This window comes from Lutjanus erythropterus, chromosome 4, assembly GCF_056507025.1.
Source record: "Lutjanus erythropterus isolate fLutEry1 chromosome 4, fLutEry1.hap2, whole genome shotgun sequence".
Lineage (NCBI taxonomy): Eukaryota > Metazoa > Chordata > Actinopteri > Lutjaniformes > Lutjanidae > Lutjanus > Lutjanus erythropterus.
In genome coordinates, this window is record NC_139320.1 from 14,524,273 (window position 1) to 14,548,549 (window position 24,277).

General features: G+C 39.6%; 2 protein-coding genes across 2 annotated transcripts; one reads left to right on the forward strand and one right to left on the reverse strand.

Moving 5' to 3' along the window:
- Nucleotides 1–16,696, forward strand: LOC146328173 (coatomer subunit beta'-like). Its single transcript, XM_084717044.1, has 22 exons — nt 1–89; nt 1,103–1,240; nt 1,396–1,482; nt 2,815–2,941; nt 3,112–3,260; nt 3,631–3,777; nt 4,349–4,448; nt 4,556–4,698; nt 5,439–5,638; nt 6,274–6,384; nt 7,390–7,478; nt 7,576–7,682; nt 7,767–7,910; nt 8,638–8,768; nt 9,006–9,213; nt 9,531–9,641; nt 10,238–10,452; nt 10,581–10,673; nt 10,938–11,118; nt 11,346–11,417; nt 13,714–14,853; nt 15,597–16,696. The coding sequence occupies exons 1-22, from the start codon at nt 87–89 to the stop codon at nt 15,684–15,686; spliced, it is 3,786 nt and encodes a 1,261-aa protein (XP_084573170.1). The 5' UTR covers nt 1–86; the 3' UTR covers nt 15,687–16,696.
- On the reverse strand, nt 16,694–23,039 carry mrps22 (mitochondrial ribosomal protein S22). The gene is made up of 8 exons (XM_084717043.1): nt 22,881–23,039; nt 22,035–22,192; nt 21,778–21,942; nt 20,143–20,286; nt 19,101–19,184; nt 18,709–18,854; nt 17,720–17,828; nt 16,694–17,146 (listed from the first exon to the last, which is right to left on the reverse strand). Exons 1-8 carry the CDS (start codon nt 23,005–23,007, stop codon nt 17,054–17,056), a joined length of 1,026 nt encoding a protein of 341 aa, XP_084573169.1. The 5' UTR covers nt 23,008–23,039; the 3' UTR covers nt 16,694–17,053.
- Between the last annotated feature and the right edge of the window lie 1,238 nt (nt 23,040–24,277).

A 24,277-nucleotide genomic window follows, 5' to 3' on the forward strand; every position in this document is an offset into this window, starting at 1 on the left:
AAAACTTTCCCCATTGAGTTGAAGCTCGACGAGAGCACCAGGGAGACCGGTCTCTTTACTGAACAACACCGCAAAGACGTGGAAACATGGTAGGCGCAACAATCAAACAAGCAAAATAACTTTGCAATAACTTCGTTGGTTTTGTCGATTGATGTTTGTAGTTCTTCCGTCGGGAGAACGCGGCACCGTGCGCGTCAAACAACTATCCATAAACTTTTACATCAGAGTTGGAAACATGCAAAACAAACAATTTACTGTACATGTGGCAACCGTATGCAACGACAGAATCAATCAGAGACAAATATTTCATGATCAACAAAGTTAAAACCCGCTCAGGAAGACGACTGTTTTTTTTAACATCGTATGACAAAGTTTTTACATCTGCTTAATTTAAGATTTTTTTAAACATACATACATCGTATTATTAGTAGTAGATCAATGAAAAGGCTAGACGTTTTCACTGACATGATTAGACTTGAAAGGACCCAGTCATTCTGGAGCAGGCATGCATATAAAATGTGGAATGGGAAGTATCAACAGACACACCCCCTCCATAACTATATCCAAAACCAGACATACAACATGCTATTAAAATGTTTCTTACAAAATGTAAGTGACTGAATTAAAAGTATTTACAATGCAAAACATACCAAGTGAAAAGTAATATTTCAAAATCAGGCAGCTGATTGTCTGCTTAATGGGTGTTTTTACAGTCTTCTGGGAAAGAATATCAGCTGTTGTTACATTATCAGATTGATGCTGATTGATATCTTTTAGTATAAAATAGAGCAAGATAGATAAATTGGTTGGCCAATATTGGCCTTTTACAGCTACTTTATGTATATTTGATCATTTTCCTAAATGCAAGTTAAATATCTGTATATATTTTCTATTTGTGTTTTTTAAATATATGGTTATTTATAATTATTCAAATTAAAAGTGACAGTTTTACTCTTTCAGTGTCCTGATGAGCGTTAGCTGATATATCAGCCTAAGAATTGTTTTACTCCTTAATATAAATATCGACATCGCCCACTCACAAAAAAAATCCAGCATCCGATGGTCCTAGTGTAATAATTTTCTCTGTTATTGTACAATGTAGCCTCTGCGGTTGGACATCAAGCGGAAGCTAACTGCTCGGTCCGACCGGGTGAAGAGTGTGGATCTGCACCCCACTGAGCCGTGGATGGTGGTCAGCCTGTACAGCGGCACTGTGGTGGTCTGGAACCATGAGACACAGGTCACTATCAGTACACACAGTCCTCTGATATCACAAATAACTTGTTTGATCACTGACCCAATTGCTACTTCACACACACAGTCCCTTCGTATGTCTTCGCCTGTGCTTTTGTTTGTCTGCTGTTAATGTGGTTTGGATCCTGTGTGTGTGTGTAGACGATGGTGAAAACCTTTGAGCTGTGTGACCTGCCTGTCAGAGTGGCCAAGTTTGTAGCCAGGAAACACTGGGTCATTGCTGGAGCGGTAAGTGTCGTAACTCAACCGGAGCGTTCATGTACGTATGAAGTTACAATTCCTGTCAGTTACCCTGCTTCTCTGCCTTGATTTAATAAGAAATTAGAAGTTTAAATAATTAATATTCGTTTCTTTTCAGTATCTAAGTCAGTTCAGTCCAGTTGCTCTATTATTATCTCTGCCTGGTGTAAGGCCACAAGTCATCAAAAACTGCTAAGCTAAAAACAAGGTTTACCTAAACTGTTGCTGCCCTCAGTTTGGCCTTTGCTGAGGCTCAGAAACTGGTATCCATAGAAAACTTTGATTTCATCTTAAACCAGAGCATCTGCAGATTATTTCTATTCCTGACATATTATGATCCATTAAATTAAAAAATCTGGATTTATTTTTCTATTTGTTGTTTCTTCGTTAAGTTTACACAATTAGACAAACCCTGGACGCTCAGTTACAATACAATTGCACTATTCCATGCATTGTAAAGAAAACTGAGACTATGCTAAACAGAAACAATTCATTAAAAACTCTGCAGGTTGCATGTGGCAGTTGTTGTGGCATTGCAGTAGGTGCTTCACCATCTGTTGCCCAGCAGAGGTCTGCACGCTATTGAATGCTCTCTTCTAGTTACCCCAAGTTTTAATATGGGCAGTATTTTTAAAAGTTGTTAATTACAAAGGTAGTTGCATTTTTCTTTGTTAGACACTAAGAGTCACCGGGCTGAAATTGACCTGGTTTGGGTTAATATTGCATTAATATTGACTCTTTTTCAGACTGTTTTTCTATATGACTGCTGGATTATTAACCCAACCTTAAAGTCCTTGTAGAGGAAAAAGGGAGTTTTTCTTCTGAACACATTATACATATTAGAACATAAGTTGATCAAACATATGAAAAGACTGAAAACTGTGTAGGACTGAATTCTGCAGTTAGACCATTTTTGGGTGGATCTGAAACATGTATCGGTGACACAGCTCTGGCATGGTGCCCCAATGCTGTATAAACCCCACAAAACTCACTCTCCCTAACTGTCGGTTATGAATGTACCTTAAATGACTCTGTCAGTCCAAATCAACCCAGCAATTCATTTCAGCTCACTTCAGTTCCAAAAATCTGACACAGAAATTTTTTTTTACCATCCTGTTAATGTCCTCGAGCGCTGGTGGCTCAAACATGTCTGGACACGTCCAATAAAGCTGCTAGACAGAGCGTCCATGTTCAGGTCCTTTTCAGGTCATGGTGGTGTTTGACACTGAGGCAGCAAAGCGGTGATCATAGCAGATAAATTTGGGTTTTTGGGTTTTGCTTGGGGCCAATGCACCTGTCAAACTTTCCGTTTGTCCCCAGGATGATATGCTGATTCGTGTGTTCAATTACAACACTCTGGAGCGAGTTCACATGTTTGAGGCTCACGCTGACTACATCCGCTGTATCGCTGTCCACCCTACACAGCCCTACATCCTCACCAGCAGTGGTAGGAAAGAGCTGCATACACTCACACTTATAGTAAAATGCACATCTCGAATTTTGTCCCAAACTTAATAAATGAATGGCTCTAAAACATTCAGCTTTCCTAAGTGTAAGGAGTAAAGTATAGCATGCTCGTCATTTCATCATCATTGCGTTTTATGTGTGTGTTTTCAGATGACATGTTGATCAAGCTGTGGGATTGGGACAGAAAGTGGGCGTGCAGCCAAGTGTTTGAGGGACACACTCACTACGTCATGGAGATCGTCATCAACCCCAAAGACAACAACCAATTTGCCAGTGCTTCTCTGGACAGAACTATTAAGGTACACACACACACACACACACACACACACACACACACACACATGCAAATGTTTGTAAGAGGACATAAAAGAAGATTGCTTCAGGGCACAAACTGAAGAAGGTGCTGTTCTTCCAGTTTAAGAGGGTGTAAGTGACAAATAAGGAGGTAGAAGCAGGGACACAGCCAGATGTGATGTGATGTAATGAAACACTACCAATTTTGTGAGATAGAAGCTTTCAATTACAGTATTTAAAAGATGACAATCATATACTGATACTTACAGTTCTCTACAAAATCTAAAAATGATATGAAATACATCAGTTGTTGTTGGTCCCTGTCAGAGACAATCTTCCATACACACTGTTTTTTCTTTGTTTTTTGTACTGCAGGTGTGGCAACTGGGATCCAAGACTCCCAACTTCACTCTGGAGGGCCATGAAAAGGGGGTGAACTGTATTGATTACTACAGTGGAGGAGACAAGCCCTACCTCATATCAGGAGCTGATGACCGCCTGGTCAAGATCTGGGATTATCAGGTACCAAAATGAACTGTACACCAAAAAGAACTGCCACAGGCCTACAGTTTATCATGATTAAGTTTTTTTTTATTCTGCACTTTCTCCAAGTAACAGCCAACTCAGTCTGTCTGTTTTCAGGCTTTAGAAAATTTAGCTCATGACGTGAGACTTTGGCCAATCACAAGTCAGTAAGATAGTTGATTGTTTAGTCTCATTCCCAAAATGTCAGCATTTGTTGACCTGGGAATGAGACCTAACAATCAGTTGTCTTTCTTCAGAATTGCTTATCATGGCTTTAAGCAAATTACTTCATAACTGAGCTGGACAGGAAGTTGTACAGGAACTGGTATCTGTAGTGAAAGCAATAAAAAGAATGGATTTCCACAATGCTACATATCAATTTTCAAAAACAAAAAACACCAATCTGCTCTAGCGTAGCAGATACCATGTGGTTATTATTCCTCATGGAATATTTAATGTTTTATTCTGCTAATATACACATGAGCAATTTAGATATTAAAATCATAGGACAGTGTTGCAATATGACAGTATGTGATGAGTTTGTGTGCTGTGTGTCTTTATCTATTAGAACAAAACTTGTGTTCAGACTCTGGAGGGTCACGCCCAGAACGTGACCTGCGTCACTTTCCATCCTGAGCTGCCAATCATCCTCACAGGCTCTGAGGATGGTAGGTTTTGTGTTTGAATGAAACATTTTAAAGCTACACAAACGCAGAAATTCTGTAGCCCGACATCAGCATCTTGAGTGATTTCGATCTCTTTGTTGTTTCCTGAGGCACTGTTCGAGTGTGGCACTCCAACACCTACCGACTAGAAAACACACTCAACTACGGCATGGAGAGGGTGTGGTGTATATGTGGCCAGCCTGGCTCCAACAGCGTGGCTATAGGCTACGATGAAGGCAGCATCATCATCAAGGTATAATGTGTGGTTGGGTGTGGTGGCATCAGAATCTCGCATGCGATGCATCCTAGTACATGTAGGCACTGCTGGTTGCTTCAACTGACTAAATTCACCAACACTGACAGGACAGTCATATGAAAAGTGCCAAATTACAAATGACCGATTCTAAATAATATAAAAGTCAAGGGTCATGGTCTTATCATATTGAGAGTGAATAATAACAAGCTGTAAGTTTGCAGGAGCTGCTCATCTCAGAAAATGTTCAAATTGAATGCATTTTTAAAAATGATCATTTAGTTAGGACAGTTTTTCCCAATTTTATTCTTCAGCGGCTTGCAAGTTCTGAATTATGATCTAATCAATGGCCTCTTGGACTCCCATCTTTTGTCAATGATGCCCTTAAGGATTGCAGCTGGGAATCACAGACTGGAATAATGTCAGTAATCTCTTGTTAATAGAAAATTGACCATTAGCATTCAAATTCAAACCATAAACAACTTAGGAGTTATTAAATCCCACAAATCCTCACAGAAATAGAGGGCGTAACCTCTTTATTCTCAGTAGCAGCTACAGACGATCATATATATATAGGAGTATTATCATATAGTATATTATTTGCTGACCCGTAATATGAAAATGGTTCTGCCTACTTTTCACCAGCAGTTTCCCATCCATGCATTCCTGTGTACCCCTTTTCATCTCTTTTTTCTTCTCTTGCACCTGACCCTCCTCTCTGCCCTCCCTCTCTGTCTCAGCTGGGTCGGGAGGAGCCGGCCATGTCCATGGACTCCAGTGGGAAGGTGATGTGGGCTCGTCACTCCGAGGTACAGCAGGCCAACCTGAAGGCCATGGGAGAGGCTGATGTCAGGGATGGAGAGAGGCTGCCGCTGGGTGTCAAAGACATGGGCAGCTGTGAGATCTACCCTCAGACTATCCAACACAGCCCCAATGGGAGGTGAGACAGCAGTGCAGTGTGCTGGTTGCTGTGTCACATCTAGTCCTAAGTTATCCTTTGATCATTATAGTTTGTGCTTTGACAGTGATTGTTGGTATTGACGATAACCATGCTATTTAAAAAAATGCTAATAATACGCAAATGATGATATTATTTAAATAATCCAGTACCTCTTAAACATATTGTATGATATTAAATCATTTCCATTTCTTTCTGTTCTCATTTTGCCTCCAGGCTCTTCCTCCACCTCCCTATACTTTTATTTTGTAGTGTAGTGGAGTGTAATTCATTTGCCAAAAAAGAAACAAAATGCATAAGTTTTTTATTTCAAATTTTCTATATATGTTGTGATAGTATCATTATAATTAATTCTTTTGGCCACACTAATCATGTATTGAAATAAACATAAGAGGGTAACGGGTGTTGTGTACTTTAAAAAAGATTAATTTGTTTCCTTGACATAAAAGGGGAAATAAATAACAATAAAAACAACATAAGAATACACAACAAACAATGGCATCGGCTGTCGGCCAAATTGTCATTTAAAACATCTCTATTCACAGTCAGTGCATCCCTACACACTGTAATGTTTCTATTCATACATGTATACATTTTGTGTTATTATGTATTTGCAGATTTGTAGTCGTGTGTGGAGATGGTGAGTATATCATCTACACCGCCATGGCCTTGAGGAACAAAAGCTTTGGCTCAGCTCAAGAGTTTGTCTGGGCACATGACTCCTCACAGTAAGTCCAAAACACCTTGTAGTGATAGTGTGACATTTTAGTAAATATGCCTATTCACTGTCAGTATGTTAAATCTGATGGCTGAGCTATCTAATGATTAGCTTTGATTAGCATAAAGAATGGAAAAAGGAGGAACGATTAGCCATGCTAAGTTTTACATGGAGTTTCATGCCGGAACTATTTTTTGGATATACTGTAAACTATAAGGTGTTTGTGTAACAATGAAACAAGCGAGCTTTAGAGGTGCTAATTGGCAGATTTTTATTTGGATGGAACCAGGCTAGCTGTTTCCCCCTCATTCCAGTTAAAGATTACCTTGCGAGGCCGGTGGGTTCACGAGATCATCCGAGAATCCATCTTGCCAGCCAGGAAGTTATCAGTTTGTGTTGCATCAAAAGTGGTGCAGCCGGTCAGGGTACTAGGAGGGACTACTGGCAGCTATGGGCGTGGTTTTATGTGTCACGACAGTGAGAAGCGAACAAACAATAGTGGCAGCAGCAGAACGACCATTTCTTTAATGAAAAAAGGGGCAAAGAACAACACTGAAGGCTTTTCTTGATGGAAAAGACGTTTTCACTCTTCTCCTGACCGTCTTTGGCAAGAGTTTGATCGTTGACATTAGCGCAGGTTAGACATGATAGACAGATGATTCATCCAGTCATCTGCCAAGTATTTTTTGAAAGTGCATGCCCTTTTCCAAACAGTTTTTAAGGTCACCTTCCCAGATGTTTTCTGTGTAACAAACCATCTGGTATGTCAGGTTAAGTTACAGTATGCTTAGCAAAGCTAACATCTCTTGGCTTAGCTTCATATTTAGCTTACGGACATGAGAGCTTTGATATCTACTCACCAAATTCTCAGCAGAAAGTGAATAAGTGTATTTTCCAAAATGTCAAATTATCCCTAACTAGTTTTAACTGTAAAATATATGTAACAAGAGTCATAAATGTCTCATTGTGATGTGTTCAGGTACATTATATTTCAGTGTTTACATTGTTTCCATAGGTATGCCACCAGGGAAGGCAACAGCATGGTCAAAATATTTAAGAACTTTAAACAGAAGAAGGCTTTTAAACCTGACTTTGGGGCCGAAGGTGAGCTTCGTTTCTCATTTTGTCATTTCATACTGAAGATTTTTGTGTGTAGATAGTTATGTCTGTGTGTTATGCTTTGAAACCCGCTGTCCCACAGGTATCTTTGGTGGCTTCTTACTGGGAGTGAGGTCAAACAGTGGCTTGGCTTTCTATGACTGGGAGACTGCTGAACTGATCCGCCGTATCGAGATCCAACCAAAGCATGTGAGTCTGTTAACTGTTGTGGCTTTTACATCTTCAACAGTTTGTCTTTGTCCCTGTTATAATATCTTGTCTTCCTGTCTTTAGATCTTCTGGTCGGACTCCGGGGAGCTTGTGTGTATCGCTACAGACGAGTCTTTCTTTGTGCTGCGCTATATGCCAGAGAAAGTAGCAGCGGCCCAGGAGTCCAAGGAAGACATGACAGAAGATGGGATTGAGGATGCCTTCGAGGTCAGACACCCACAGTAGTGTGTTTCCTGAACTACTGTGCAGGGGTTTAACTTGCTGAACTTTATTACCAGAAACACATGATGGAAAGCACAAAAACATAGTTGCTGTACATTTTGCCAGCCTTTGGTGTTTTTATTTTTCTATTCAGGGTTTAACAGAGCTACATTTAAAATGAGTAGACTCTGTTGCACAATTAAAAACTAATCTCTGTTTAGTAAAGTTTATTGATGTAAAACAAAATTAAAATAAACAAAAAATAGTGCTGTTGGGGCCTAGTAAGTATAAAAGAGGGGAGAAAAACGTTTCATCTGCTCTGTATTACCTAACAAAGTATTACATTGTTTGCTAGCTATTTATAAAGCCTGGTAAGCCTATAGTAAATGATGGCTCAGCAGAGAAACTTTCTGCTCCTTCGAGGAAAACTTGATGGCCAAATTTATCTTGAGTGAAAGAAAGAAGAGATGCAAAAAAAGGGGATCAAAAGAAGAATTATTTGTTTCTCGCCACTGACCGTTCATATTTTTCTGAAATAAGGTCCCACGGTGATCCACCAGAAGGGGCGTGACTTTGACTTAAAAAGTTTGGTGTAGCGTAATTTAAAGTTAAGCCATGATTTATTCCAGTTTAAAAATAAATCCTTGTTCACGTAACACAGTCGTAGGTTTTAAGAAACTGAGAAAATTCAAGGACTACTTCCAAGTCTCTCTCGTCACTTTCTGCTCACCAGGTGCTGGGGGAGGTTCCAGAGGTGGTGAAGACAGGGGTTTGGGTGGGAGACTGCTTCATTTTCACCAGCTCTCTTAACCGACTCAACTACTACGTTGGAGGAGAGATCATTACCATTGCCCACCTGGACAGGTACGATGCATGTAAGCCTGTATGTCTAAGTATGGCAGAAGGACAAAACAAATGTGTCCCAGGACCGTGCCGTCATTTCCCAGGCATGTTGTGGAAATCTGCTGTAAGGCTTTGAAACTACATGGTGTCTTATACTGTCCACATTTTTTTTGGCTATCCATTTCTGTCCAGTGAATTAGAAATACCATAAAAAAAATCTCAAAGAAGTGCCTTAAAACTGGTCTTTCTGGTGTGTAGGACCATGTATCTGCTAGGCTACATCCCCAAGGACGATCGTCTCTATCTAGGAGACAAGGAGCTGAACGTCGTCAGCTACTCCCTGCTGCTTTCAGTGCTGGAATACCAGACAGCTGTGATGAGGAAAGACTTCAACACGGCCGACAAAGTTCTACCCACAATACCCAAGGAGCAGAGGATCAGGGTAGCCCTTTTCTTGGAGAAACAGGTACATTTGTCCTCCAACTTTTGTCTAGCTCTGCTTTTCATTCTGCTTGTACTCACTATAAATTTAAGATTTGGATGACTGCATAATTTATAGAACATCAGGCAGCCAGATGGAGTAAAACATCTGGGCAGAATTCTTGTGTGTTTCTTTTAAAAATATATTTATCGTGGGAATAGTTTTGCTTCTCACGCAGTCTCTTTTAGCACTTCACTTTCTCAGGTTCACATAGCTTCACATATCCAAACTTCCAGATGACAAAGCAGAATGTATAGAATAAAAATGTTTATAACAGTTTTTTGTTGTCTTGCATTGTGTAGGGCTTCAAACAACAAGCCCTGGCTGTATCCACAGACCCAGAACACAAGTTTGAGCTGGCCCTGCAGCTGGGAGACGTCAGCGTAGCCTACCAACTGGCCTTGGAGGCAGAGGTCAGAGCACAGATGCACATTCACACTATAACAAGACGACAGCCCAAAACTCATACTGCATACTAACTACAACATTTACATAATAAATTGTCATAGTTTACTGTTTTAGATGTTAGTTTATAAAAAGTAACAACCATATCTGACCATTTTGCACTCACAAGAAATATAATATTATATAAAATATAATATGTATGACATCAGTTATCAGTCAGACTGCAACTTTGGAAAGCTACTGCCAGGTAAACTCCTAGATTTTTTTTATTATTTGTCATTGCTGCTTCACATCTGTTCATAAGAAGTCTGGTTCATTTTTCATAACAAAAAAGGACTGTACACAGTCGTTTTGGTGTAGCTTTATGCATCAGTTTTTGGTATAGTAAAACAAAACAAAATCAATTTTTGTTTTTAATGATTTTCTTTAATCGGTATCTATGTAATGTGCCGGATAATGTACATGAAATCTGTCATTGTGAGTCACAGCTCTGGCCTCCCACACTCAGTAAGTGCTTCACTGTGTATTGTTGAGGTTCATGCTCTTCCTCCTGTGATAATCCTCTCTCCTGTCTCTTTGGCACCTTGGCATGTGGGGGCTTCAGTCAGAGCAGAAATGGAAGCAGTTGGCAGAGCTCGCCACTACAAAGTGCCAGTTTAGCTTGGCCCAGGAGTGTCTGCACCAAGCTCAGGATTATGGGGGATTATTGCTGTTGGCCACCACCTCGGGCAACGCCGACATGGTGGGCAAATTGGCTGAAGGTGCAGAGAGGGATGGCAAGACAAATGTGGCCTTTCTCACCTATTTCCTGCAGGGAAGGTGGGTGGAAGAAGTGGAGGGGAAAGGGAGCTATGTTTGACTTCAGATTTCAGTCAACTTTTTTGTGGAGTTTTGAATAATTTTCTTAAATATACTTTGCTAATCCCCACTTTTTTCTGTTTGCTCAGATTGGACAAATGCCTGGACCTTCTCATCAAAACAGATCGGTTGCCAGAGGCCGCATTTCTGGCAAGAACATATCTGCCTAGCCATGTGTCAAGGTAAAGTTGTTTCTGTTGGGTGCACAGCCTGACTTGTTCTGCAGTGTACTGGCTCTGTTTGTGTGCATATATTAATCTATGTGTCCCGCAGAACCTTTGCCAGTTTGCCTGTAAGCTATAATAAATATCTTTTTTTTCCCAGAGGGCAACAAATTTCACAGATTTTCACATCCAAATCAAAATATGTGAGAAAATGAATAAATATCTCTGTATATAGTTACATTATGCATCACTGCTGAACTGCATATGCTCCCCTTCCTCCAGGGTGGTGAAGCTGTGGAAGGAGAGTCTGTGCAAGGTCAACCAGAAGGCAGCAGATGCTCTGGCTGACCCCACCCAGTACAGCAACCTGTTCCCTGGCCTCCAGCAAGCCCTGCTGGCTGAGCAGTACCTGAAGGAGACTCACGTCAGGGTCAGGCCGGCTGCAGAATACCCACTCATCATGGTCAGTGAAAGTTAGAGCAACTATACTTGAAAACTTTAATATATCATGGTGAGATCTTATCCTAAATTATGCACTGCACTGGCTTAATTACTGCTAGTTGTAAAAAGATCCAGTTTTTCAGTCATCTGTTGCATTGCGATTTGGTCTCTCGTGATTTTTTTCAGTTTTGAATCATCTGAATTAACTGTTTTATTAATTAACATTTTGCCTGTCGTTCTGTTCTTCAGCCAAATGAGGACCGTAATGTTCTGGAGGAATCTGCAGGTTTCGGGCTCAAAGGAGACGTCACTGAGCCAGAGGTGAGAAGAACCTGTACCTGCTCTACATGATTCGTACAGCAGTCTAACGTCTGTTATTTCTGCATAGCCGGCTGTTGCTGTGAAAAACAGACCATTGCTATGAACGCAGTTCTGATAATAGATAATAGATTTTTAAATCAATAAAATAATTTGTAAATTTTTAATCAGATTTTTGATTTTTTTGTAAGAAATTAGCCGTGTAATAAGCAGGATAATGAACAGTGAGTTTGAAAAGATCTTGTCTTGGCATTATTCTATTGTAGAGAGATGCAGGACAAATTAGGAGTTCAGCCAAAGCTAATGTATGAGGCTTCAGACAAATCAAGATGTTGTCTACCTAAAGTTACAGTCCTGTCATTAGCATCTATCAGCTGCAACTCACCAGGTAAGCACTGTCTTAGAAAACACACAAAAATAATTTTTAAAAGTTTTAAAAGACTGTAGAGACTTTGGAAGATCACCACTTGATTATCTATAATGCAGACTGTTGGAGCATCTTATTAGTTACTGCTGAACCTAAGAATGGATGTTTGCCAACCCTGTTACACTGAACTTACTTTGGAAAGGGATCTCTTCATGGTCAATACGGACAGGAGGAACAATTAACAAAAACAGTTGTGGACAGTAACTAAGTACAATACAAGTACTGTACTGAACACAGCTCTACAATTTTAAGTATTTTTAACCTTACCTGAGTATTTCCACTTTATCCTGCTCTCTCCTTCTACTCCTCTCAGACTCAGATTTTACATAAAACATATACCATATGCTTCTAAAATTCAATGTATTGTTAAAGAGTACACCAGTGGTTCCCAACCTTTGTGACCGCTTATAAAAACATTAGTGTCCTTGTCATGTTTCAGATGTCTGAGAGTTGTGACTTCTCACATGTTTCAAGACTTAAGAGACATCCAATATTTAAAGGCCCAGTTTGTAAGATTTTGGGGGGGTATTTGCAGAATATACAGAAATAGAATAAAATATTTATAGTATTGTGTTATTGTGTTTTCATTACCTTAGAATCGAGGCTGACGTGCGCCACAGTAGCCATGAACAGACAAACCCAATGTTATCAAAACTACACAGTATGATTTCGACCTGTCCTATATGGAAAATGCCCAGTGATAACTTATGATTTTGCACTATATAAATAAAATTGACTTGACTTAATTTAGCTCTAGATTAGACCTTTTTCAACAAGTTTCATGGCCACTGTAAGTTCTTCTACATGCTTTGAAGGGAAGAGTGAGATAAGGAGTTTGAAATCTGCAACCTTGCTGCTAGATGCCACTTAATCTTACACACTGGTCATTTAATGAACTAAGCAAAGATGAGAGAAAATCTCAAAAAGTAATACAAATTTCTTCATCAGAGCTTTTATTTCTTCTTTCCTCTTCTTTCCATGAGCCCCCAGGTTGGAAACCACTGGACTATGCACCAAACTTTATACAGTTTAAAGTATTTAAAACCAGCTCCACTTTGGTCGACTACAGCAGTAAAATACAGCATACTTTGATGCATCAGTATTAACAAGCTTATGTAATGTATAATGTTACATGAGTCACATAGGCCATTGTTTCTGCTGAGCATCGCAGTATTGTAATTGATGTACTCTGAGAGAAAACTACACTTGTGGTCTGCCTCTTGGCTGCTTTCATAGTTTAGGCAATGACGCTCCTGACGAGACTTTGGCCAATGATTCGTCTGTAAGATAGTTGATCGTTGAATCTCATTCCTACGTTGTCAGATACCAGCACTTTGGGTTTTTTGTATTTGACGACCTGGGAATGAAACTCAACAATCAACTATCTTCGCACCACCACCCAAAGTGTCAATATTTGACAGATAGGAATGAGACTCAACAGCAAACTGTCTTTTTTCAGAATCGCTTACTGCATTCTTTAAAATGAGATTTCTGAGAGTACTTATGCACTTTTAGTGAAGTGGGATTTTGAATGCAGGACTATTATTTTATACTAAAATCACTTGGATAAATATGGAACCAGCGTGGGTCAATGTAACACCGATGCCGTGATGGATTAACTTAACAAAGTAACCACCTAAAAAATGGGGTTGGTTTGATACAGTGACCCAACAACAAACTCAGATTTTTAGTGTGTTGTAAGGCAGATTTGTTACATTAATGTATTGGTATTTTTACTTAAGTAAAGGATACAAACACTTCTTCCACCACTGTTTGACTGTTTCAATGTGCATATGAGCATGTGAGCCTTGAATTAAACATTTTAACCTGTCCTTTAACACAGAAAAGTAATTCTACTTGTTCTACATACAGGAGGTGATGCAGAGCATGGAGGAAACAGTCATGGTAGCAGCAGTGACAAAGGCACCTGCAGAGATTGTAGCTGTAGAGGAACTTATTCCACCAAAGGAGGAGATTATTGATCCTGTTTCAACAACAGAAGGAGAAGAAGAAGAATCCATCCCAGCAGCAGTGTCCCCTCTGCCTGTCACAGTAACAGAAGAGCATAGTGAACCCAGACATGCAGAATCTGTGTCTTCTGAGGAGGAGGACACCATTGCTAAGTCAGAGGAGGCTTCAGCCCCTGTAGAGGAAGACATTTTGGGCTCCGCCACCACAGAGATTACCCCCACAGAACCAGAGGTGGTACAATCCAGAGCCATAGAGGAGGTCAGCTCATCAGTTGAGACAGATGTTGAAGAAAATTCACCAGCAGCTGAATCTCTACCTGCTGCTTCTGAAACATCTCTAATAGCTGAGCCAACATCAGAGACCCTCATTCCAACAGAGGAAACGCCAAGTCAGACAGAAACCATAGCAACAGAGGACGTCCCAGTTAGCACTGATCTGACAGCAGATACCAATGTAGAAGAATCTATACCAACTGGAGAAATGCCTGTTAATGAAGAAGTGAAAACCGGTATCATCTCCTCAGAAGCACCAACTATCATGGATGTAGTGGCCGAGCAGACTCCTGTTGCTGAGGAACTTGTTTCAGAAGCACCAACCAGCTTAGATACAGCAGCAGAGGAGACTCCTGTTCCTGAGGAACTTGTTTCAGAAACAGCACCGTCACCTGTAGCACTGGAGGAGCTCATCTCCTTTGAAAACACTCCCCCAAACAAAGTTGAGGAGTTGATCTCTTTTGAAAACACAGCCGGTCCAGTGACGGATGTGCCTGTCCACGTCCAGAATTTTCCAGATTTGGCCCTCGATCCACTGCTTGACCCACTTGCAGACCCAATGCCAGTATTGATGCCTGTTGCACCACAAGAAGCAGAACAAGAGGAGCAAACCACAGCACTCCCAGTAAAGCCTGAGGACGAACTGGAGCCCCTGCAGGCTGAGCCAGAGGTTTTATCTCCAGTAGATGCTTCCGCAGCCGAGCAGGAGGCAGCTGCTGAGGGAGCTGAGGAGCCAGCAGAAGACCTCGAGGCGGAGATGAATGAGGAGGTAAACATCAGTTTTTGATTCTACATCTAATATCTGCATGATTATGGAAGCAGATTTATGGATGGATTTTTTTTTTGAGTAGGGCTGTATGAGGTACGTGTTACCTACACTGTATGTGTATATAGAGTACTGCTGTAGACAGCGTCAGTTGCAAAACACATTTTAGCCATCTAAAAACATCAGTATCAGTGTATGCTATATTTAGTGTATTTTTTCACCGCTTTACCCATCTGACAGGTAACTACCATTATAATATATAATGGTAGTTACCTTATATAATTAATATAAATATCAAAATATCACTCTCTCTGAAGCCATCAGAGTGCTTAGCAAAATTTTATTTTAAAATGGGACTAGCTGGTGACATACTACTACCTTAATCAGTTTGTCTGTTTATATCACTGTGTGACTACAGGGGAATCAAAATAACCCTTTAAAACACCAAAGTCAAAGAATACCTCAAACGAACTAACCAACTGAGGCAGTGGTAGATGAGCAACTCCCACTGAGCAACTGATACTGATTTTTTTAGATATCGGTTTTTGAGTCGGCTAAAATACATTTTGTTGCTGACCCTGTTCACAGCAGTACATTGCTTAGCTTCCTACACTGGTACTCCCGCTGCCTCTCCAAACTGGGGGCATGCTAACTGCCTCTTACTGTGGGTAATATGCCTACTATGGATCCCTGCAATACAATGCAGTACCTTTCGTTTCCTCCTTAACATTTCTTTCTACTTGTAGGCACTGGATGATCTGGATCTGGACAATTTTGACCTGGAAGATATCGACACTACAGATGTCAACCTGGATGACGATTTCTTGAGTGAATAGGAACCTCCACTGGCCAAACTTTTGTTTTTTTCAGTGACCAAAGAACAAAAAGGACTGTTTTTTCCAGGCAAACGATAAGCTGTCAACAGATTAAAATGGTTTGTCTGCTTTGTTTACCATGATGGTACTGTAGGACTATACAGATAAGTAATACACATCCAAAATGGCAGGTTTAACCTGAAGTCATCTGGGAGACCAGACCTATGCCTTCTGTAGTAAAAACAATAATGGATAGATAGAAATGGACAAATATGTGCAAAAGGGGAAATTGGGATAATAAATAGAAAGGTGGATGGAATTATGGTATACACTGCAGCCAAAGTATCCAGTTCAGACTATTTTTACACTAAACATTTGCTATTTAATACTGTAGCCATCATGGAAGTTTGTGCTAGAGTCACATCATTATTTAAATGTGATCAGTTTACAGTATAAAATCATTTTTTAACGACACAGCAACTTATGTCAATGTGAACCATTATGAAAATAATGACTTACTCTCAGTACCTCTTCTTTTTTCTCATACCTCATACACTAAAACACCACTGTTGACCAGGGTGTTATCCAAACCATGGAGGGATTTCTTTGAATTAAGTTTGAATATTTTATTCTTGGAGAAAAATTTAACCATTAATTTCCACAAAAACATTCCTGCTGGACTGTAGCTCATTAGAGCAGCATTTTTGACTTTTTATCTGGGATAAGGGTGCCTGTATCTTCCAAATGCCTAATTTTTACAAATATTCAAAACCAGCTCATGATTTGGAAAAATCCCCCATTTGGTTATGCTCAATGTCTTTATGTCCTTAGTGCATATTTACTTCAAAAAGCTTTTGTCTGTTCCACACACTGCAGCATTTAGTTTATCAGATAAACTGACAGTAAATCGACAGTAGGTTTCTCTTACAGGTGCCTTGTATGTGTTTTCGTGTTTTTTAATGGTTGTGTTTGGATGTTAAATTGTGTCTGGACTAGGAAAGTGAATTACATCAATAAAGTCTTCCACATTATTCAGACCTCCAGCTATTTTAATCCCACGTGTCACACAGGTACAAAGATCTTTACTTTGTTATGTACATCATTTGACTTAACACATCAGGTCTGACTTGGAGGTTCACATGAGATACACATATACATCGACAATAAGAGCATTTTACTGCAATTTCTCTCCATGGATAAATGACAAAACTTGCACATGTTACAAGCAGTTTCAAAGCTCCTTCTTCAAGTCAATGGCTGTGAAGTGTATGGCTTCCATCTGACCCAGACAAGTGCAAGAAAAGGAAGCTGCCAAACTATTTTCAGTCCGTTTTTTTCTTTTCCTCATTGTGGATGAATTTATACATTACTATTTAGGAGTGGGCCAGTCAGGCAGCAGAGGTCTTAGCTGCCATCTGTTCATATGCCTGCAGGGCCAGCTCGATGTAGCCCGCCCTCTGAGACTCCTTCAGGGCATAGATCTGCAAAGACGAGGGTCAGAGGTCAGTATAATGGCAAAGAAAAAGGTCACCCCAATTACTCTGAGGTTGGGTCTCAAAAAGAAATCTAAAGGTACAATATTAATTGTTTTAGTGGATGGCTAATAAAACACAGCTCCACTATTAAGCGTGACTAAATGAGAGGCCTTGTGTGATAGTGACTGTAGCAGACAGACACACACCCGTGTCTCCTGCCGCTAACCTTTCACATTAAATGGCTGTCATTCTCAATGTCCCTCCCCACGGCTTCAAGGCCGACGGGATGTGAGCGCTAATAAGACCTGATGTGTCCTGGGCTTGGCCCTGCAGTTCCCACGCTGGAGACAAACCCAAACCTCTCACACAGGAAACCTTAGATGAGACAGCCTTGACTCGACCTCTCAAGAGCTACACCGACTCCTGATTTACTCTAATACCTGAGGGACGCAATTTATATGACCTGGACAATTTCTGGATCAAATGGCAATAGATAACATACACAGAGCAAATTGAATACAAGTGTGAAATAGTGCTACGAGTCAGCAGATATTTCCTGTCAAGGTTGTGTGTTCTCACCTTCAGCAGGTCGGTGCCAGTGGCCTGCTGGCTGGCAGCTTCCCGAGCCGACTCGCTGTGTGGGTGGACCATGTGGAAGAGAGACACTAGGCTCACAGCATCCTGGAAACTGGAACCAAACACATACACACAGGGGGCTTAGGTCACAGCTCTTTACCAGCAGGTACAGCGGCTGGTGTGGCTTAACTCATTTTAAAATCAGATTAAAGGGATAGTCCGGATTATTTAATGTTGGTTGTTCAAGGCATTTATCAATAGTCAGTGTAACAGCTACAGTAGAAGCTAGTCAAGCCAGAAAGAGGCACCAGCGAAAAAAGCAAGTCACTTGCTTAAAACCAACAAAACTTATCTGGCTGTTACTACTTATTTGTGCAAATAACATCAGCATGAAAAGCACAGCTGAGTTTAAGTGACTGACAGCCATGTACTTGTGTGGTTTGTCTGGTTAATGAGGTCGTGACAACAGTGTGCTCTGTAAATCCACCACTTGCACAATCGTATTAGGAAAACTAAGACTTCAAGGAAATACTGAAAGTGTGGGCGTTGGGACATACTCAACCTAATTATGAAACAAATGAGGGCTGAAAACAAAACACAGAAAAGGTTCATTTATGTAAAACCTCCTACCAGAAAAGGCTGTCTGACAGCAAGGCAAAGCAGTGTAAATATTATAAATATAGTGTAAACTTAAACTAATATTGTTTCTTTTGGTGGACCTTTTTAAATGGCTAAAATACACTTTGCTGCTGACCTTGTCCACAGCTTTACATTGCTTAGCTTCTGTGCTGGTGCCCCTCTCTGATTGTCTAAACTGATGGAGTGCCGATCAGCTTATTGTAGCTAATACACTGACTATCAACCCTTAAATAATCCAGCCTACCCCTTTTAAGTACCAAAGACAGATAACCTAGCCTGAACATCAATTCCAAAAACAGCCTCTCATACCTGTATTAACCACACATGCATTAATCACACACACTCAAACTCACAGCTCTTTCTTCAACATATCCACAATGAGCCCGTCCACCCTGCGAGCATTGATCAGGTACCAGGCCATGCCTCCAAAATGTCTGGTGGAGCGCAGCAGATCATATTTGCCGTGCTTGTCCAGGTCCTCATAGGTGGCTGCATGGACCTAAACACAAGGTGCACAGAAATGGATGTGATCCTAACTTCACTGGACGTTGCAGTTACTCGACACTATGCTCTTCACATTAGATTAATAAACCAATCCACATCCTTGTTACCATTTTACACTCCATGTCAAGTGACCGGGTAAAATGACTGGAAATTTCATGGTTCAACAGGCTATATACAGTCTGCAGAATTCAGTGCAGTCAGTGATCGGGTTAAAATAACAGGAAAATCAATGTCATCTTACTCTGATGTATTCTGAAGAGTCTGGTTCAAATTGGACCAGACACAGGTCCAACACGTCCTCATGACGGTCCTGGGAAAACACCATCTACCAGAGAGACAAGTAAAAATTGGTCAAAAAATATGAAAAAAGCCTTGTGTTCTCATTTATTTTGCCTGATTAGACTTGTCCCAGGAGTGTATTGGTGTTGAAGGACCTCACAGACCTTCCCATGTCATGACAGACAGTTTACAGCTTTATTGTTCAGGGTGTTTTCATGCATATTAGTGTCACAGTAATTACTAGGATTCAGGGGTATTTTGTTGGTCTTTGTGGATGTGTACAGCAAATCCTGTTTTCATTAAGCTGTATTAACTCGTACCCCACTTCATAAAAATCTAAAAATGCTAGATGAGCACTAGAAACCAGCATCTAATTACATAAACTATGTTAAGTCTCAATTTTAAGTTTGTCCCATAAGCAGCATTCATTTATCAGCATTGCATAAAGCCTCTTTGTGTTTAGACTGTGGCTTTCACGGTCGTTATTGCCATAATACAGAACATGTGTACTTAAGTTACCATGGTTATGCTTCACGCACATCATCATCATCCTTTAAGTTACTTGACAGCATTATTGTATTGTATTGTAGGTGAAGTAATGAAGAAATATGAAGACATTACCACAACAGCAAGAAATAAGAATATCAAACCTTGACAAAAGTCGACATGCTTAGTTTCAATAAAATGAATCATTACATCAATCATTACAGGATTTCAAATTATAAATATATATATATATATATATATATATATATAAAAAAGCTTTGCAAATATTTCATGAGGAAGAAAATGCATTGTTGAGCTCAAGGATGCACACAGTGCATACAGGAATGAGTATCACCTCCACAAATCTGCTGGGCTCTAATTCACTTCATAAGCAAAGACATAAAGTTTCATTGTCATTTGATTTTGCTTTAACATCAGTCACCACAGGAAAGACAAATCTGCTCAGTATAACAGAAGAATAACAATAACTTTGATCATCGGACTTTGTAATTTACTACCTTGAGGTTCTCCTCCTTAAAGATGAGAGGTGCTGTGAGTTTGCGTCTCTCCTTGGGGAAATAGACCTGAATGAGCCTGTCTCTCTCCTCCCAGGTCGCCTTCCTAAGGGTCCCGCTGGGCTCCCGTACAACAATAAACCTCTCCTGGGGGAAAACAAAGCATATGAGACATATAAAAGTCCAACATCCATAAACAAAGAACAAATCTGGGTTTCATCAAACTAAATTCAAAATATTTTGCCATTTTTTGCATAAGGAGATGAGAAGGAGGCCTAATTGAAGGCCATGTAGGAAAAAAAACATCGGTGACATAGTAGTAAAGGCTGACATCTCCAAAATTGATTTTCCCGTTTAAAATAGTTTTATTTATTTATTTATTTCTACAATATATTTATTGAGTTTTCCAGTGATTTTTCCCCCACAAACAAGATTCAGTTAAACTGCAGATAAAACATCTGTCCCCAACCAATCTGTCTCCCAAATGTCAAAGTGGACAAAATTAAAATTACCATAAAAAAAAAGGTGAAGCTTGAAAACAGATTAAAACAAGTTAAATAACAACTATAACAATACTTATAGCAGTATCCACGGGTATAACAGGTAATAAAAACAAACAAACAAAAAATGAGAAAACAATTTGAACATATCTTGTAAGAGCAAGAGATAGAAATTCTGACATGAAAATTTAATGCTGCCCTACATGTAGCTTTCATGATATATTACCCAGACTTTGACCGGTCGACAGAACCATACAGAAGCCAGAGGACTGCAGAGCAGCTCTAAGCTTGACCATGGACATCACAATCACGAGAAGTTAAACGGTTACAAAGCCTCCCCAGCATTTCTCAAATAGTAGTGTTTTTTTTCTGAGATTATACATAATCTTCTCTGAGGGGAGGTATGATGAGAGCTCTTCAAGCCACACACTAGGCAGATCCTCACTCTTCCAGGAGATGGCAATACATTTGTTTGATGCAATTAGGGCTAGTCTGACAAAGCAGATACTGCCTCTCATATTGACTGCTAAACCTGATGTGTCCCCCAGGAATGCTAGTCTTGGGTTGGTTGGGATCTCCATCCTCACAGTGCTCTTTATAATATCCCAGATAGATCTCCAGTACTGTTTCAGACATCTTCATGTCCAAAACATGTGTAAAAAGAGTCCCTGCTTCAGTCTTACATCTAGGACAGTACTCTGAATAGCTAGTGCTTATCTCATGGAGGTGCTATGGTGTCAAGTAAACACTGTGCATAACTGTAAGATTCTGTGTCGGCCATGATAGGAGAATGATTGAGAGCTATTACAAACCAGCTCCTAGTCGCGTCCTCAAATGTATAGCCAATGTCCACCTCCCATTTAACCTTTGCATTGAGAACTCTACCTTCTGTAAGGCTCATGAGTTTGTTATAGGCATTGGATACACAGTCTTTAGAATTATATTTTTCTTGCATCATAATATATATTTGGAAATCCTCTACTGGAGTTAAGTTTCCCACCTTGCTGTACTCCAATATAATCTCTAACCTGAAGATATTGAGAAACCTGTAGTGGCTCATTATTGTGGTACGCATCGAGAAATCGCCCATCCCATACAGTTACACACAAGCACACAAAATGAAACAGCATGTGTCTACCCTGTGTGGGATGTTGTAGGTGATGTCTGTGAAGACGTATTTGGCCGTGTCCATGCCATCCAGGATCTTGTCCTCAGACAGCACATCATCGATGGGCTTCCTCTCCAGCAGGATGGGAGGCATCTGTAGCAGCTTCTTAGCCTGCTCTGTGGCTAACTCGACTGCCTAAGAACATACACAAGTGACTGGATGAAACATGTTGTTTTACAGTACCGTGTGTACGACTGTGAGGTTATTATGGTTTATTTAAATGGCACCTGCTCCAGTTGATCATCAGTCATGAGTTTATATGAGGGCGGCTTCAGCTCCTGTTTGATGGGTCGGAAAACTTTCTGCAGGTCCAGGCCTGTTATCCTGGTAAGGATGTCCTGCACGGCTGCATCTGTGAACTGGGGCTTTGTGTTGTCTGAGGGGGCTGGATAAAAAGTTACACTAGTTAATTACATGCACAAACTACAAATCCATTTTTCTATTGATATTTTTCAAAAACAATAAGTTTAGAACTCTAAACAATTCATTTGTTGCTCACAAAAACATGCACGTGTTTGGGCAAAAGAGGAGGAAATACAATTGACAGCAATGTGCACAATAACCACTTGCGCATGACTTGCTGGCCAGAATTGATGAGCTGTCAAACTAAAGACCTAATAGAAGACCTTTAAAATTGCATACCACTGGCCTCTTCAATATGACATGGATTACATATGAACAACTTTCGAAACAGATCTGACCATACAGTCTGCCATCTCCTTTGATTGAAATTAACGTTGTTATTATGGATTTTAAGGGAAACCTTTTCAGTAGCCGGCGATATTAACCAATTATTCTGAGAGTTCAATTTTAGAACTGGTGACACTTCATTAGCTAACCAGAAGCATGCCGAATTTATACAAATATTCTAATTATGTGCAAAAGATAGTAAATATTCATGTACATTGTCAATATCGTCGCCAAAAGGTAAGGCAATCTTTAACGGGGCAATTTGTTAAGGGAGTTTTGACACCTGCATGGAAAGAATCGTGGCTAGCGCAAAACTCCACAAGGTCAGTGTTATAGTTATGATACTTAAACAAAAAGACCATATTCATTACATTAAAACATACCGTTATTTTGTGTTCCACTACAAAGCGTCCTGACGCTACATCTGACCAACATTTGTTTGCTCTTTTGAACATTTTTCACCCGAGAATAGCTCCGAAATAAGCACCGTGCTGTACCGAGTGCCGCCATGTTTGTTATTACCTCATCGACGCGACCTGACCTTTCAACTTACGGCTCAACAGCTAAGCGCTTATGGGATATGTAGTATGTTTTCGTATGCAGCATATCGCCTACATGTTATTTTGGTTATTTTTCTTTCCCACGGCCTATCATGGACCGTTTTATGAACAGAGTAACAGACAAAGCAAAGCAAAATACTCCTTTTTTCAATCTGTGGTCCTTTTTTAAGGTCCTTTAACACAACAAGAAAAGCAAATATTTTTTTATTTTGTAATTAATAATAATAATAATAATAATAATAATAATAATAATAATGATTAAAAAAAACTGTTCAAACAAAGACACATAAGACCAAATGAATAACAGATAGAAACTTTAAAATAACAACAGGAATTATTAAAAGACAATTATAATATTTAACCTTTTAAAAGTATTTTGGAAATGCTTTTTGTTTACATATGATTCTGTTTGGGAACAGATTCCTGTAGTTTCTTGGCATTTAAAACTATCTTACAATGAAATAATAATATATAACATAACAATACAAAATCTTAAAAATAAAGAAATGAAATAACATAAATGAAATGCTCTTTTGACCACTAGGTGGTACTATGCTAACAAATATCTTGAAAACCTGCTGTGCCTGCACAAGAAGAACTGCAGTAAGACATCTGACTGTTGTTCTCAGTGAGGACAGTTCAAGATAATGTTCATATATATATATATATATATATATATATATATATATATATATATATATACATATACATATACACATATATATTTTATATAGTGTATATCAGAGTCTCACAGCCTCTTTTGTCTATCTCCTTCATGGCTCAGCTCTGTGTAGCCTACACACATTCCTAACATTACACTGTGTTCTAGAATTAGCTGATAACTTTAGTCTGTCTGAACATTGCACTTACAAAAGACACTCAGATACACTTAGAAATGTGCATTCTCTTCCTTCTGGATTTATCCATAAATTATTTGTCTGGAGTCTACCTCCACAAGATAAAAAAAAAGTGCCTTGTGTAACTGCGCCCTGAAAACAATAATATATGCTATGTACCAAACCTTTCCAAAACGAATGAAAATTTGTATTAAAATTAACAAATAAATAAATGTGCACTCACCATCAAAACATTTAATTTTCCTGCTAATTTATTTTAATTTCTCCTTGCTTTATAAGTGTAAAACCAAAATGATGTTATACAAGTATGCATGATCCAAGCAGTCTGTAGGTAATTTATGTAAGTAACAATTACAAGAATGT

Excerpts from the sequence above, each read along its gene's own strand:
- LOC146328173 (XM_084717044.1), top strand. Across the intron at positions 3,261-3,630 it reads CTCTGGACAGAACTATTAAG|GTGTGGCAACTGGGATCCAA; the intron begins GTACACACACAC and ends TTTGTACTGCAG. Across the intron at positions 10,453-10,580 it reads ACCTATTTCCTGCAGGGAAG|ATTGGACAAATGCCTGGACC; the intron begins GTGGGTGGAAGA and ends CTGTTTGCTCAG.
- mrps22 (XM_084717043.1), bottom strand. The coding sequence starts at position 23,007 with ATGGCGGCACTCGGTACAGCACGGTGCTTATTTCGGAGCTATTCTCGG. Across the intron at positions 21,943-22,034 it reads CTGATGATCAACTGGAGCAG|GCAGTCGAGTTAGCCACAGA; the intron begins GTGCCATTTAAA and ends GTATGTTCTTAG. Across the intron at positions 20,287-21,777 it reads CCTACAACATCCCACACAGG|GAGAGGTTTATTGTTGTACG; the intron begins GTAGACACATGC and ends GTTTTCCCCCAG.